Below are 14,295 nucleotides of genomic sequence, written 5' to 3'. Positions count from 1 at the left end.
GATCAAAAAAATTTAGTTCGGCAAGGGTAAACTCACGGTTTCCATGAGGGTTTCTTTCGTTAGCAATGTATGCAACATGTGATAAAATTAAGAGAATTTCTATTAATCTTGGATAAATTACAAAGATTTGCTCAGTGCTTATATAGAGCATCTACATGATAAACATAGAATAAAATCTAGAAAACTATGGAAAGCGATAAGAATAGAATTCCTTATTCTAACATAACTGCTAATCTAATCTAGTTGCCTAATGAGTGTTTAAGTAGAACTATTTTGGAATGAGACAAAGATAGAAACATCCGAATCTAACCTAATTACTATGTGGGGCTTAGTTGCCTAATCCAACCAATTACCTAATCTACCACCATAACAATCAACGGTTGAGATTCCCATACAATCAAGGTCTAGATCTCATCCATTGTAACAAGTGGGGCAAAAGAAATCAGAGAATCTTTTAGTGGTACTCTCGGTCTCCGTAGCATTACTCTTTTCTCAAAGACATGCTTCACTCTGTTACAACCGAAATGCAACAATCTTTAGCACATTAAAGTGTAAACTCAACCCAAAATTTTGATCATTAAATGCTCTAATACGATCTGAAGAGATAATTAGCAATAATCTACTAGTTACTATTTAATTCTCTAATCATATCTATTAGTTACTATTTAATAATTATATAATATTTAGAGATTTAGTAAGAATCTTTATTGTTATTAGCTATTTCTTTATTTAGCTTTATTAGGATTCTCTTTTAGTAGGAAAGTACTGTAGAAGAGATCTCTTATTAACCATGTCATTGTCATTTCCAAGATATGAATGAAAAATAATCTTCTTCTTCCCCTATACTTCTGTTGTTCTTGAGGTTATCTCCCCGGACGTGAGATTAATCAAGTCTCTCTTCCAAGCGCCGTATTATGCTCATGGATCAAGTGGAACAAAGGAAAGATCAAGGTTAACGTTAATGCGTCTCAATCCTTCGGGGGAAGCTATTGACAATCATTAGTGATGATCATGTGCCTTACGGCTTTCTCTGGAAATACAACTTATGATTGATATCCATCATGTCTTTTTTTGGCTCTGTAGTAGGACTTAAGATAAATTGGGTGGAATCGACTCATTGGTCATAGTTAACATTATTAATGAGACCAATGCCCAAGCTCTCTCTATACACATTCAAATCAAGTTTGCTATTAACCAATCCATTCATCGGAAGGCCACTTATACTTGGAAAGAAGAAACTGCTTCTATTGGTTTTCTCTCCAAAGAAGATTGTCCCTTCAAGGGGGTCGATATCTCCCTTCTTATTCCCTCTGATTTTTTTTCCTTACTGTATTGGTATGGTGTTTTGAGGGCTGTGATTTTCTTTTCCTTGTCTTTTAATAAATCCGGTTCCACCTAACCTCAACTAATCTACCAAAAAACGAGTACTTAATGAAATAAGAAGTGTCACTATCAAATGATACGTATTGTTACGGTTGATAATCAGCATTGAGTCAAGCGTGACATGGTGCAACATGATTGGTCATCAAATATAGCTGATGTGGTTCACCTCTCTTTTGCATAAGGGGAGGAGGAAATCGGGTTTGATAAGTACAGAAGGAAAAAGACACCACGTCTCTCTTTTAAGCAGTTGATAAGTCAATAAATGAAAAAATCCTCCACCTTTATTTTCTTAAGTAGTCGAGTCCTTATGATAATATGATCATATATAGGAGTAGTAGCTTTGATAACTAGTATCAATTATAGTGGTGCCTCAAAGAAAAATATTCCCATATGATGTTGAGAAAACGTATACAACTATAGGTTACACAATCATATCATAAACTTCTGAAAAAAAGAGAGTACAACTCCTTCATACTTATTCTATTTCATGGATGGTTGTCAATTTTGTACCGTGAGTTTCTTCAGGTAATGCTACATTAGTATCTTGTGGACCTGAAGAAGCAAACGGGCATGGTGGCATCATCAAGCTATCCATACTTCCTTCCAACATTTGGACTACACTTTTCATAGAAGGGCGATCCACAGGGTGAGACTGTATGCACCAGAGGGCCACTTTAGTTAGTTTTTTTGCAATCTCAACATCTCCATCTTCCTCAATCCTGAGTCTCAATCCATCTCCTTGATTGAGTTTATTATATACCCATTCTGGAAAGTAAACTTCACTAGTGTTTTCTACTGTAGCATCAATATTCTTCCTACCTCCAACCATTTCTAGCAACAACATTCCAAAACTATAAACATCTGATTTGTAGGAAACATTTCCAAAGTTTCGAGAGAACACTTCGGGTGCAATGTAACCCATGGTCCCTCTAGCATCTTTCATGGATACAATGCTTTGCTCCTTTGGACATAATTTTGCCAGTCCAAAATCAGATATCTTTGGATTAAAGTTATGGTCTAGCAAAATATTGTGAGGCTTGATATCGAAATGGAGAATGCGTTGTTCACAACCCTGGTGTAGATATTCGATTCCTTTAGCAACACCAAGTGCAATATCTTGAAGCTTTTCCCAACCAAGCACTGGGTCTTTAGCATCAGCTGAGAAGATGAATTTCTCTAGGGATTCATTCGGCATGAATTCATAAATAAGTGCTCTTCTGAATCTATCAACACAAAATCCTAGAAGGCGAACCACATTGACATGATGAATTCTACCAATGGTACCCACTTCGTTAATGAAATCTTCACCATTACCACCAGAGTTTTGGAGGAGCTTTACGGCAACAGTGACTTCACTGGGAAGCTTCCCTTTGAACACAGAGCCGTAACCTCCATGACCCAACTTTTCCTTGAATTGATCTGTCATCTTTTTCAAATCAGCATAAGAATATCTCGTGGGCTTCATTGATTTGTACTCTTCCAAGAACTTTTCAACTTTGAGTTGGTTTTCTATTTCCTTTCTATCTGTTTTCCACCAAATGTAGACCTTAATGCTGATCAATGTTGCTATTAAGAGAACAAAGATGCCTATGCTGACACCTGAACATATAATAAGATTGAAGATTATTAAGTAATTAAGGTACATTTATCTAGTCTCTAAACATGGCAGAGAGCTCTACCTATTGTTATGTACTTTTCTTCACTTGATCCTGCAAAAAATAATACTAGAAATCATTACACATATGGTCTTCATTCATTTCATGCAATCCAATCCGTCAATTGTTCATGTAACCAAGAAGAAACACAGAAATTCTTAATTTTTAACTTTACATTTTCTTTGAAAAAAAAGATCGAAACAACAAATTCAATTGTAGGGATAAAATGGTAAATGATTAAGAAGAAAAAAAGGTACGAAGCCGGGACCACTTTTAGGCACCTACATATGCATGGGGTAACTATAGGGCTACTACACACATACACCTACATATGCATGCGGTAACCATAGGCACCTACATATGCATATGGGAGAAATTATATGGTGTAAGGCCTTACAACAATAAGGCCTTTGTACGGTGGAAGTACCACGCTTGACATTTGATCCAACAACAGCTCCTCAAAAAGCTCAAAAAGTGAGCTGCCGTTGGATCAAATATCAAGGGCGGTACCCTTACCGTATTGTTGTAAGGCCTTACACCATATAAAATCTCTGCATATGGTAAGAACTTATGTGTCAAACAGTGTTGCTTTCTCTCTCTTACAGAGAGAAAATATGACTGTTTGGATGAAAAAATGCCCATTATGACGGCAAAATGTTTCTCTCTCAATAGTCACTTTTGCAACTGTTGGAGAAGACGAAACGGTTTGCATTAATGGGTGTAATTATAGAAATGTTTTGGAAAAAAGTTGTTTTGGAATTAAGGGAAAAATTTAAAACAGTTTCTTACCAAAAAAAGTTCATTTTTATTTACCCAAACCCGAACCTCATACTGGCCCGGCGGGTGATCGTGTGTGTTTATATGAACATGGGAAATGTAGAGCCGGGTCACCCAACAAATTCCAATGTCCCCCTGAAATGCGCAAGCCTTTCCTCGACTCTACCTCTTATAAGAAAGTTAAACTTTTTTTAAAGTTCCAATGTGGGACTAAACATTCTTGCATTGGAGTTGAAACCCACTCCACACACCACCTTTTGAAAACAAGAGGAGATTTCAATTTTGAATCTTCCTTCCATATTTTATGTTCAAGAAGTAACTTTTGACTCTAAAATTTCTAACACTGTGTTAGACTCGTCATCCAGAAAAGCCTAAATCCCTATGTATTTCAACTTTAAATGACTTCCCAAATAATTTATTTCAGTTTAAGTCCTGATATATTGCCTGGTGGTATCGGCTGTTTATTTCTTGTTTCGAGAGAAATTATACTTCACGCCAAGTTGATGTAGGGAAAAAGAATTTCAGATTTTTTCTATGGAAAAAGAAATTTTCTGTGTTTAGTCATTAAACACATTTTCTATGATTTGTTTTTCAAAAATAAATAAAAAATTAAGCTGAAAACCTACTAGAGCATGGAATATTATTTCTCTGGAAAATATTATTTTTCATAATTTCAATTGAGGCTGTTTTACCTTGTGGCCACAAAGAGCGGTCAAATAGAAATCTGCATTCAAGTTTCTAGTGAAGAGTGGATTTCACCTCTGGGCGCCAGTAAATCAGCCCATGAGGAAGGTGAATCACCTCTCTTGTAAGAGGCCGAAATTAAAATGCATAGATTTCAGTGAGATTAATCTCTGCCTTTCACTCTCTCGTGAAAGGCTGATTTCTGGGCTGAAAATGAAACGAGCTCATTTTCTTTTCCCTAGATCCAAACGCCTACTTATTCAACAGGCTTGGACTCATTTTGTTGACAGAAAAACCATTCCTGCAACATGAAATTAATAGCTTGATGGCAGAGCAGAACATGGTCTCTTACCATATTAAAACTCCCAACTACGAATAATATGGAGACCATCAGTAAGAATATGCAAGAATAAGTTCATTTGAATCCCATCTATGGTATTTGAATCAACGTTCATTCCAATTCAGACCATCCTAGAGCAAGCCCCTGCTCGTTTTGGATTTTGAGAATTGATTTTATTATCAAACTGATTATTGTACTCAAAATTAAACATAATTTTGAGTTTGGTAATCAGTTTTAGACTCAAAACATCAATTCTCAAATCCGAAAGGAACAGGGCCTAAATAAATGTTGTGGACAACAAGGAAGGCACCTTGTTGACACAGAGAGAGGGCCGAAGGGGGTGAAGAGGGACTATGTCGTTCCTCTCCTCCTCTCCTCCTCTATCTTATTCTTTGAAAAAGAGAGAGATGTAGAGCGCTGAAGTAGGGGTTCGAAAACAGAGAGAGATTCCCCAGACGAGAAAAGAGAGATGAGCAGAAGTAGTATGTGTAGTGCGGAGTTAAAAAGGAATGGAAATAGAAGAGGGGAATACCTTGAGTTGGTGGAATGAAGAAACAAGTGATTTCGTCACCGGTTATGTTCTTGAATCCGCATCTCTCTCCTCTTGTTTCACAATCACCGCATCCAGGCACGTCCCACTTCAGATAAGGATCTCCTCTTTGGTACCAATCCAATGGACATTTGAAGGTCTTGATTGGCTCGCAAGAGAATGGCAATTCAGTCACCCCCTCATCCCCATCCTCAAGAAAAACATTGTACTGAGAGCCGCTCAGGCATTCGATAGGAACACCATAGAAGTAATCACTAGAATCATCTGACGAACAATTGAGAAATGTGCAGTTGCAGTCTGTATAATAATTGTAGTATTCAGGCCAAGGGTGGAAAAGAGAAGCGGAGAGATTAAGTTTGAGGTTGAAGAGGAGGCCCTCGATGCAATTCTGAGGGTCGGCGGATATGCTTAGTGTCTGAGACGTATAATTGATATCTGTCACGAAAACCTCGGCTGAAGATGGGAGGTTGAGGACTGTGTTGGTGCCATTGCAGGAGAGATCAAAGCCAGGATAGGCGCGGCAGTGCTGATGCTGCTGGTCTTCTTTTTTTTCTTTCAATCCAAAAGGAAATCTAATTTCAGGGCCATGGCGATTGCACTTCTTGAAAGGTGGGCATGGATCTGGTTGACAGACTCCATTGTCTAATAATAAAATTATGATGAAGAGGGTGACGGAGAGCAAGTGCAAGATGGCCTCTGCAACTGGCATACCCATACTATCTCAAATTTCGTATTTTGTGCTAGTGAAAGTGTGAAACTCTCGTTTTGGCACATTTATTTATTTTAGCATGACCTCAACGAAGACGAACAAAACTTGGCTCCAGACCCGTCTGGAGGAAGTTCCTCCAGCCCCTCTAATAGCAGGGTGGTGTACATATCAAATGCACGCCTACTTTTTAGAAGGAATTGATATTTCCACAGCCCCACTATTACGCTATAAGCTAGGGGCCCGGAGGAAAGTTCCTCCAGACCACCCGCGACATTGATTGTTTTTTGGTTGGGCTTCTGCTCAAATCCCAGTTCGCCACGTGGCATACAAAATCTAACCATGAAACTTTGTGATAGCTTCGGATGCGGTCAAGTGGTCGACGCAGTTGGACTTTTCAAGCTTTAATAAAGTGCGCTCATAAATTCACCCTCCATTACACTGATCCCTATACGCAGCAGGTTTACCTCTACGTAGCAGGTTTCCAAAAGGTATCCCCCCTCAGCCACCCACTTAGTCCGTTAGTCGTTAGGTTTTGAAGACTTTTCACCGCATTGGTTTCCAAAGGTTATGTTTGGCTACTATTGATTTCTTAATGATAAATTAGTATCTCTAAGTTGAGATGAGGGGAATTGGCTAAAAGATAGGAAATTAGTGTACAAGAAGTGGCTAAAAATAAGAAAAGAAAAAACTGTTCTCAAAATAGGATGACTTGTTCTTATTTTAGCCACTTCTTACACTCATCTCAATCGTGCCCTCTCAAACCTCTCTCACGACTTGGAAACAGCTGTTTATCCTTAACAAAATTCCCTAAGAAAGCTTCTCTTTCCTATTTTGGTTTTCCCACATAAACAAGAAAACCTATTTAACATCGGGGAAAACGAGACAACTCTCAGCGGGCAAAAAAAATCCCAAAATATCATAAAACATAGAACATAGATCTAAACCTTAAATCCCAAACAATCTAAAACCTGGTTTTCTTACTTAAAATCCAAGAAACGCTGCTAGGAAAGCGAACGAGCAGCTTGCCTCTTTTACATTGTTTTCAAACTAAAACCTAGATTCTAAAATCTGCGTATCCAAACAGCCCCTAAAATATCCTAAAAAGTTATAAAACCTACAACATAGATCTAACCCTTAAATCCCCAAAATCTAAATTTTAGATTTTAAAAATGACCTCTAAAATTCCAAATCTAAAATATAGTTACAACTATTAACCTTTATTTTATTTTATGATCAATTAAAAAGCCACTAAAATTCACCAATATTTAAAAACAATTAAATCATCAATGGCCCTTATACAGTTGGTAGAAGCTCTCGTTATGTTCGTAGGCATCTTTTACAGTTGTAACGGCCCGTGATTCCCACGTCCATCCTTTAACCTTTCTCGGTACTTTCTCATCAAATAGACACGACTTGACTTGTTAGCGTGTGGAAAATATAATGCGGAGTACATAAAAGTCAGTCTTTTAGTCTGTACAGACGAAATCACGCCCCGTGAGAAACAAGGCAACTCCCAACGTGCCAAAAAATTCTAAAAAGTCATAAAACTTAAAACATAGATCTAAAGCTCATATCCCAAAAATCTAAAATTTAGATCTAAAAAATGACCTCTAAACTTCCAAATCAAAATTATATTTAGAAATATTAACCTCTATTTTAAGATCAATTGAAACCCACTAAAATCCTCCATTATCTAAAAACAATAAAATCATCAATGGCCCTAATAAATTCAACATGAAACGATTATGTTTGGAAAACACTCACACAACACGATTTTGTTTGGAAAATTAAGACGAAAGTGGAACCAATGGATGATTAATTTGGTCATATCCACAGTACCTGTAGATTTTGTCAGGAATCCAGTTCACTTTCTTTTCTTCTCCTTTTCTTCTCCTTGTCTTCTTAGGTCCTAGAAAGTATAAGTACAAATCTCAAAACAATTTTCAAATTTTCAAGTGGGTTCGGATCCCCGAACTGGTTCTTCCGAGGCCGGAACACCCCCCTCGGACGCCCCCTTCGGACGTCTCTGAGATTTTTCGGAGAAAACCCAACTCCCGGATTTCGATTCCCTTCATGTTCGGACGCCCGAACCGGACGCTCGAACAGCCCTTCGGGCACCCGAACACCCTTAACCACTGGGCATCTGAATTGCGGGCTGGGTTTTTCGCAAGAATTCCAGATTCTGTTCCGATTTTCTCAAAAATTCATATCTTCTTCGTTCGTACTCTAAAGTGCTCGAGGTCGGATTCGATGGATTCCTTGCGAAAAGAGGAATCCGTCAAACCCGATTTCACGCTCCGAAATCTTACGAACGATTATTGTAAAATCGTTCAAGATTCTAGGTAAAATTCCAAGGGTGGTCCCGAATTGGCAACGAATGAGGAGTGAATATTAATTAGGTTTCTAACAATTTTTAATCCTTTAAAAACTCAAACCCAATTTTGGAAATTAAGAGATCAAATTAAAATTCAAGCACACAAGTTAAATCCTAAGTGCAATTGCAAATATAGAGCAAAAGATAAGAGAGAGTGCACCCGAGATTTAAAATGGTTCGGTCCTCAGAACGCGAGGCCTACTCCACTCCACCAACAAAAACCCGCTGATGGCTTCACTAGTAAGCTTCTTAACTTCGGCGAAGATCGGTGCCGATTACAAATTCCGATTACCTTTAACCTTGGTGGCAATCTTCACCACGGAGAGTGGGCTACGCTTCTCCGAACACTCGCCCGAATACAATTTCTTGAATAAGAAAGGAAGAACAAAAATCCCTCACAAGGGTTTACAACTTTGTAGAAGATGTACAAATTTAGCCTAGAGATCCAAATCCCAAACTTAGAAGATGAGAGGCATAAAAAGCTTTGATTCACTCTTTGAATGTTCAAGTGTAGTTTAAGAGTGTTAGGATTGATGGTTTATGTGTTTAGAACACCCATATTTATAGAAGAACCAAAATATGACCGTTCAGTGGCATTACGGTAATTTCTGGAAAATTCCCAACGGCTCAAAATATGTCCGTTATAGTGTTCTCGGAGTTCCGAGAATAATTCTCGGAGTTCCGAGAAAATCCTCGGAGTTCCGAGAAAAATCACGGAGTTCCGGGAATACATACAGAAGTTGGAAAATGATCTACTGGACCATTTCTCGGAGTTCCGAGAATTCTCTCGGAGTTCCGAGAAGGCTATGAAAACAGATTTTTCAAGATAGTTTTTGGGCTTCCAACTTTACATTAATGTGGGATTGTTATGAGGGTTCCAAAGTGTTGGAACATCACAAATTCAATCACTTAACCAAGTAGGGAGTGTGTGTGATAACTAATTTATGCCATTCAAAATCTAAACAAGGATTGGATTTATACAATCTAACATGACTTGGTCTTCAATGGAATTCTTCAAGTCTTCAATTGTCTTGGATTAATGATGTCTTTGGCCTTCATGATGTGGTCCAATGAGATCTTCTTGGCCTCAATCCAAGCATTGTTGTCTTAGCACCAATGAGATCTACAACTTAAACAATCAAACACATTAGTGATCATAAATCACTTGTGTATTGGAATCATCAAAATAAGATGGGAATGCCAAGGTGGAAACCAATGGGCTTACAATCTCCCCCTTTTTGATGATGACAAGCACAAGAGATTTTCCAATTAAAAGCACATATATTTCCTTATATGAGATTTCTCTCCCCCTTTGGCATCAATAAAAAAGATTGGGGTAAAAGAAAAAACAAAGGGATGAAATTTTCAATTTAAAGCTCTCCCTTTTTCAAGGAAAAAGACAAAACTAGAACTCCCCCTATTTAGAATTTTTATTCAACACAAGAGGGGATTTTTAAACTACCCATAAAAAGATATTTAATTTAATAGCTTAAGCCCCTAATCTAAGCATATATGATGAATATCATATGGGGGCTTTGGGAACCCAAGCCTTCTTGGGTCCACCACTATCCCTAATCTTAGATGCACATTGGAATTGGTAATGACCATGAATTCCACAAAAATGGCATCTAACATGAGGGTTAGACAAACTAGTCCTATCATAAAATGCATGATTAGGTTTATGACTAGTTTTCTTTAAGATTATGTCAATGATTTTGTCACCATTTAGAAATCCATGGAGACATAATCTTAATCTTTCATTTTCATTACGAAGATGTGTTATTTGATTTAGACAATCATTAAATTCATCTTCATAACATTTGGAAGAGCTTGCCACATCTTGAATTTGTGCTATTTGGCAAGATTTCTCATCCAAAAGACCCTTAACGGTTTCAATCTCAAGTTTGAAATTTTCAAATTGTGCTTGAGATGTGGAAGAAGATTCATTTTTCAAAAAATTAAGTTCATTTTCTAGTTTTAAAATAGATTTCTTTTGAACTTTATTTTTAGAAATTTGACAATGCAAGGTATTGCACAATTCATCATAAGAAATTTTTTCACTATCACTATTTGATGAATTATAAGAAGGGTTTGAATTTACCTCTTCTTCATGGGTGAGTGCCATGAAGCAAAGATCATCTTTTTTGTTATCTTCCCCTTCGCTTGAACTCTTTCCCGAGGTGCTCAAAGCATCCCAACCGGCGGCAAGAGCTTTATGCTTCTTCCATTCCTTCTTTCCCTTGTGTTTTGAGGAAGATGACTTGAGAAGAGGACAATCCGGTCTTTTGTGTCCGGCCTTCTTGCAATCGTAGCACCTTATAACTCCCTCTACTTCACTTTCTTCTTTCTTCTTCGATTTATCCTTCTTATGTTTCTTTCTCCATAAGCTTTTAAACTTTCTCAAAGCTTCTTCTTCATCGCTATCCGCCTCGCTAGAGGATGATGAGTTCGCTTTGGAGGCTTTTAGAGCTAGAGATCGGCTCTCTTTTTCTTTCGGCTTCTTCTCCTCTTGTCGGCTAGTGAGGAGCATCTCATGGGTGATGAGAGATCCTACAAGCTCCTCTATGGTTAGCGTCTTGAGATTCTTTGACTCTTGAATTGTGGTGACCTTTGGATCCCAATGTGGAGGAAGAGACTTAAGTAACTTACTTACAAGCTCATCAGTAGGATAAGATTTACCAAGATTAGCTAATTTATTAGAAATTTTAGAAAAACGAGTATACATTTCGAAAATGCTTTCATTTTGATTCATTCTAAACATTTCATATTTGCTCTTTAACAAGTTTATCTTGGAATCCTTGACTTGAGATGTTTCCTCGTGGGTAACGGCAAGTGTATCCCAAATAACCTTGGCGGAATCAAAAAGAGCAACTCGATTAAACTCCTCCGTAAATAAGGCGCAAAACAAAGAATTTATAGCTTTGTAATTCAAATTTGCATGCCTTTTCTCTACCGTACTCCATTCTTCAAATAGTGTGGAAGGCAAAGTGTAGCCATTTTCTACAATATGCCAAAGTTCCACATCTATCGAAAGAAGATAGATGCGCATCCTTGTCTTCCAATGTCCATAGTTGGACCCATCAAAGAAGGGAGGTCTAGTTGTGGAATGGCCCTCCGGAAGTCCGGTTCTATTTATATGTGCCATTTCACAAATAGAAAAGTTGCCAAAGATCTTATGATATTTCCCTTGATGAAATTTTAAAGAAAAATTTACCAAAGATTTTTAGAAAAGAAAATCTTTTAAGAGCCTTTGCTCTGATACCAAGTGAAATTCCAAGGGTGGTCCTGAATTGGCAACGAATGAGGAGTGAATATTAAGGTTTCTAACAATTTTTAATCCTTTAAAAACTCAAACCCAATTTTGGAAAGTAAGAGATCAAATTAAAATTCAAGCACACAAGTTAAATCCTAAGTGCAATTGCAAATATAGAGCAAAAGATAAGAGAGAGTGCACCCGAGATTTAAAGTGGTTCGGTCCTCAGAACGCGAGGCCTACTCCACTCCACCAACAAAAACCCGTTGATGGCTTCACTATTAATCTTCTTAACTTCGGCGAAGATCGGTGCCGATTATAAATTCCGATTACCTTTAACCTTGGTGGCAATCTTCACCACGGAGAGTGGGCTACGCTTCTCCGAACACTCGCCCGAATACAATTTCTTGAATAAGAAAGGAAGAACAAAAATCCCTCACAAGGGTTTACAACTTTGTAGAAGATGTACAAATTTAGCCTAGAGATCCAAATCCCAAACTTAGAAGATGAGAGGCATAAAAAGCTTTGATTCACTCTTTGAATGTTCAAGTGTAGTTTAAGAGTGTTAGGATTGATGGTTTATGTGTTTAGAACACCCATATTTATAGAAGAACCAAAATATGACCGTTCAGTGGCATTACGGTAATTTCTGGAAAATTCCCAACGGCTCAAAATATGACCGTTATAGTGTTCTCGGAGTTCCGAGAATAATTCTCGGAGTTCCGAGAAAATCCTCGGAGTTCCGAGAAAATCCTCGGAGTTCCGAGAAAATCCTCGGAGTTCCGGGAATACACACAGAAGTTGGAAAATGATCGACTGGACCATTTCTCGGAGCTCCGAGAATCCTCTCGGAGTTCCGAGAAGGCTATGAAAACAAATTTTTCAAGATAGTTTTTGGGCTTCCAACTTTACATTAATGTGGGATTGTTATGAGGGTTCCAAAGTGTTGAAACACCACAAATTCAATCACTTAACCAATTAGGGAGTGTGTGTGATAACTAATTTATGCCATTCAAAATCTAAACTAGGATTGGATCTATACAATCTAACATGACTTGGTCTTCAATGGAATTCTTCAAGTCTTCAATTGTCTTGGATTAATGATGTTTTTGGCCTTCATGATGTGGTCCAAAGAGATCTTCTTGGCCTCAATCCAAGCATTGTTATCTTAGCACCAATGAGATCTACAACTTAAACAATCAAACACATTAGTGATCATAAATCACTTGTGTATTGGAATCATCAAAATAAGATGGGAATGCTAAGGTGGAAACCAATGGGCTTACACTAGGTCAAAATCCTTAAAACTCCAATTCATGATCTCGAGTTCGTCGAAATTTAAGGACGATTTCTTGTCACGAGATCAACCACAGCGCGGCCTGTTGTTGACATTCACTGCAAGCCCATCTGCCTTAGGTTCTTCTCTGGTGGCCTTCTTTATCTTTTCACTTGCAAGCATGGTTTTAAATTTCGGCCAAAATCCACCGAAACCGAAATTTGGCGAAATCCGGAATTTCGGACTTTATCAAATTTCAGCCGAAATTTTGAAATTTTAGGGAAACAACTTGTTAGCAATTTCTCCCTGTAGAGACTCGAGCTTGCGCCAAATACCGGTTGCAGTCTTCACCGATTACAGTGTAAACAACCTCATCTGCCAAGCACAGACGGATCACACTAATCGCCTTCATATCCAGCTCTTCCCAATCGTCATCGCTCATCTTTTCTGATTTCTTGTCTTTGCCAAACAAAGCCTTCATTAGACCCTGCTGAACTAAGAGCTCTCACTCATAATCCTAAGGAATTCAAGATCAGTCCTCATGTTCTTAATAAACGGAATCAAACGTCTAATCGATTCTAATAGACCACCAAAATCTTGTTTCAAGGTTCTTAAACATACGAAATCTTTCGTAGAACTTAGATCTTATCTTGATTCGCAGTTTCGATTTTTAAATCGCGGTCTCCTTGGACTTTTTCTTCTCTCTCTCTGATTTCCTTCTCTAGGGCTGAACAAAACAATTAAGGTTTGTTTTTAGTCTTCACAAACATCTCATAAGATGTATTTATCCTCTCATAAGATGTATTTATTGGCTTTCTTAAGAAGCCCTAATTAATCCCAATTTTCCAAAGACAAAAACGCCTCTCTTTTAAAGAAGGGGATGGATATCAATAAGGGGTTATTTTGGGTATCTTACATCCCTAAAACTAAATTTTAGATCTTAAAAATGACCTAAAATTCCAAATCTAAAATATATTTACAACTATTAACCTTTTTTTATTTTAAGATCAATTAAAACCCACTAAAATTCTCCAATATTTAAAGGGGAGTGATATATCCGCCCCTTTTGGTTACTTGGGACACCCGGCAGCAGTGTACATGGCAATCAACCCCATTGAAACCTTCTGACGTGAAGTACATCAGCCCCTCTGCAGTCATTGATACACTGTTGCTGGGTGTCCCTAGTAATCAAAATGAGCGGATATATCACTTTCCTATTTAAAAACAATTAAATCATCAATGGCCCTGTACAGTTGGAAGCTCTTGGTATGTTCGTAGGCATCTTTTACAGTTG

At 37.8% G+C, this 14,295-nt stretch overlaps 2 protein-coding genes across 2 annotated transcripts in view; both read right to left on the bottom strand.

Annotated features, from left to right (window-relative positions):
- Positions 1 to 6,174, bottom strand: part of LOC143860370 (rust resistance kinase Lr10-like) — a 55,878-nt gene extending 49,704 nt beyond the window's left edge. The window contains exon 1 of the mRNA XM_077370957.1: positions 5,372 to 6,174. Within this exon, the coding sequence (XP_077227072.1) occupies positions 5,372 to 6,104 (733 nt within the window). The 5' untranslated portion in view covers positions 6,105 to 6,174. The remainder of the gene's footprint in view (positions 1 to 5,371) is intronic.
- LOC143860371 (rust resistance kinase Lr10-like) lies at positions 1,747 to 2,982 on the bottom strand. Its single transcript, XM_077370959.1, has one exon. It carries the CDS (start codon positions 2,846 to 2,848, stop codon positions 1,859 to 1,861), a length of 990 nt encoding a protein of 329 aa, XP_077227074.1. The 5' UTR covers positions 2,849 to 2,982; the 3' UTR covers positions 1,747 to 1,858.
- Positions 6,175 to 14,295: the final 8,121 nt, after the last annotated feature.

This window comes from Tasmannia lanceolata, unplaced genomic scaffold (genome assembly GCF_043159265.1).
Source record: "Tasmannia lanceolata isolate RefF3 unplaced genomic scaffold, GAP_Taslan_0.1 ptg000037l, whole genome shotgun sequence".
Lineage (NCBI taxonomy): Eukaryota > Viridiplantae > Streptophyta > Magnoliopsida > Canellales > Winteraceae > Tasmannia > Tasmannia lanceolata.
The sequence above is the reverse complement of the archived record's forward strand: the minus strand, read 5'-3'. Positions and strand labels throughout refer to the sequence as shown.

Excerpts from the sequence above, each read along its gene's own strand:
- LOC143860371 (XM_077370959.1), bottom strand. The coding sequence starts at position 2,848 with ATGAAGCCCACGAGATATTCTTATGCTGATTTGAAAAAGATGACAGAT.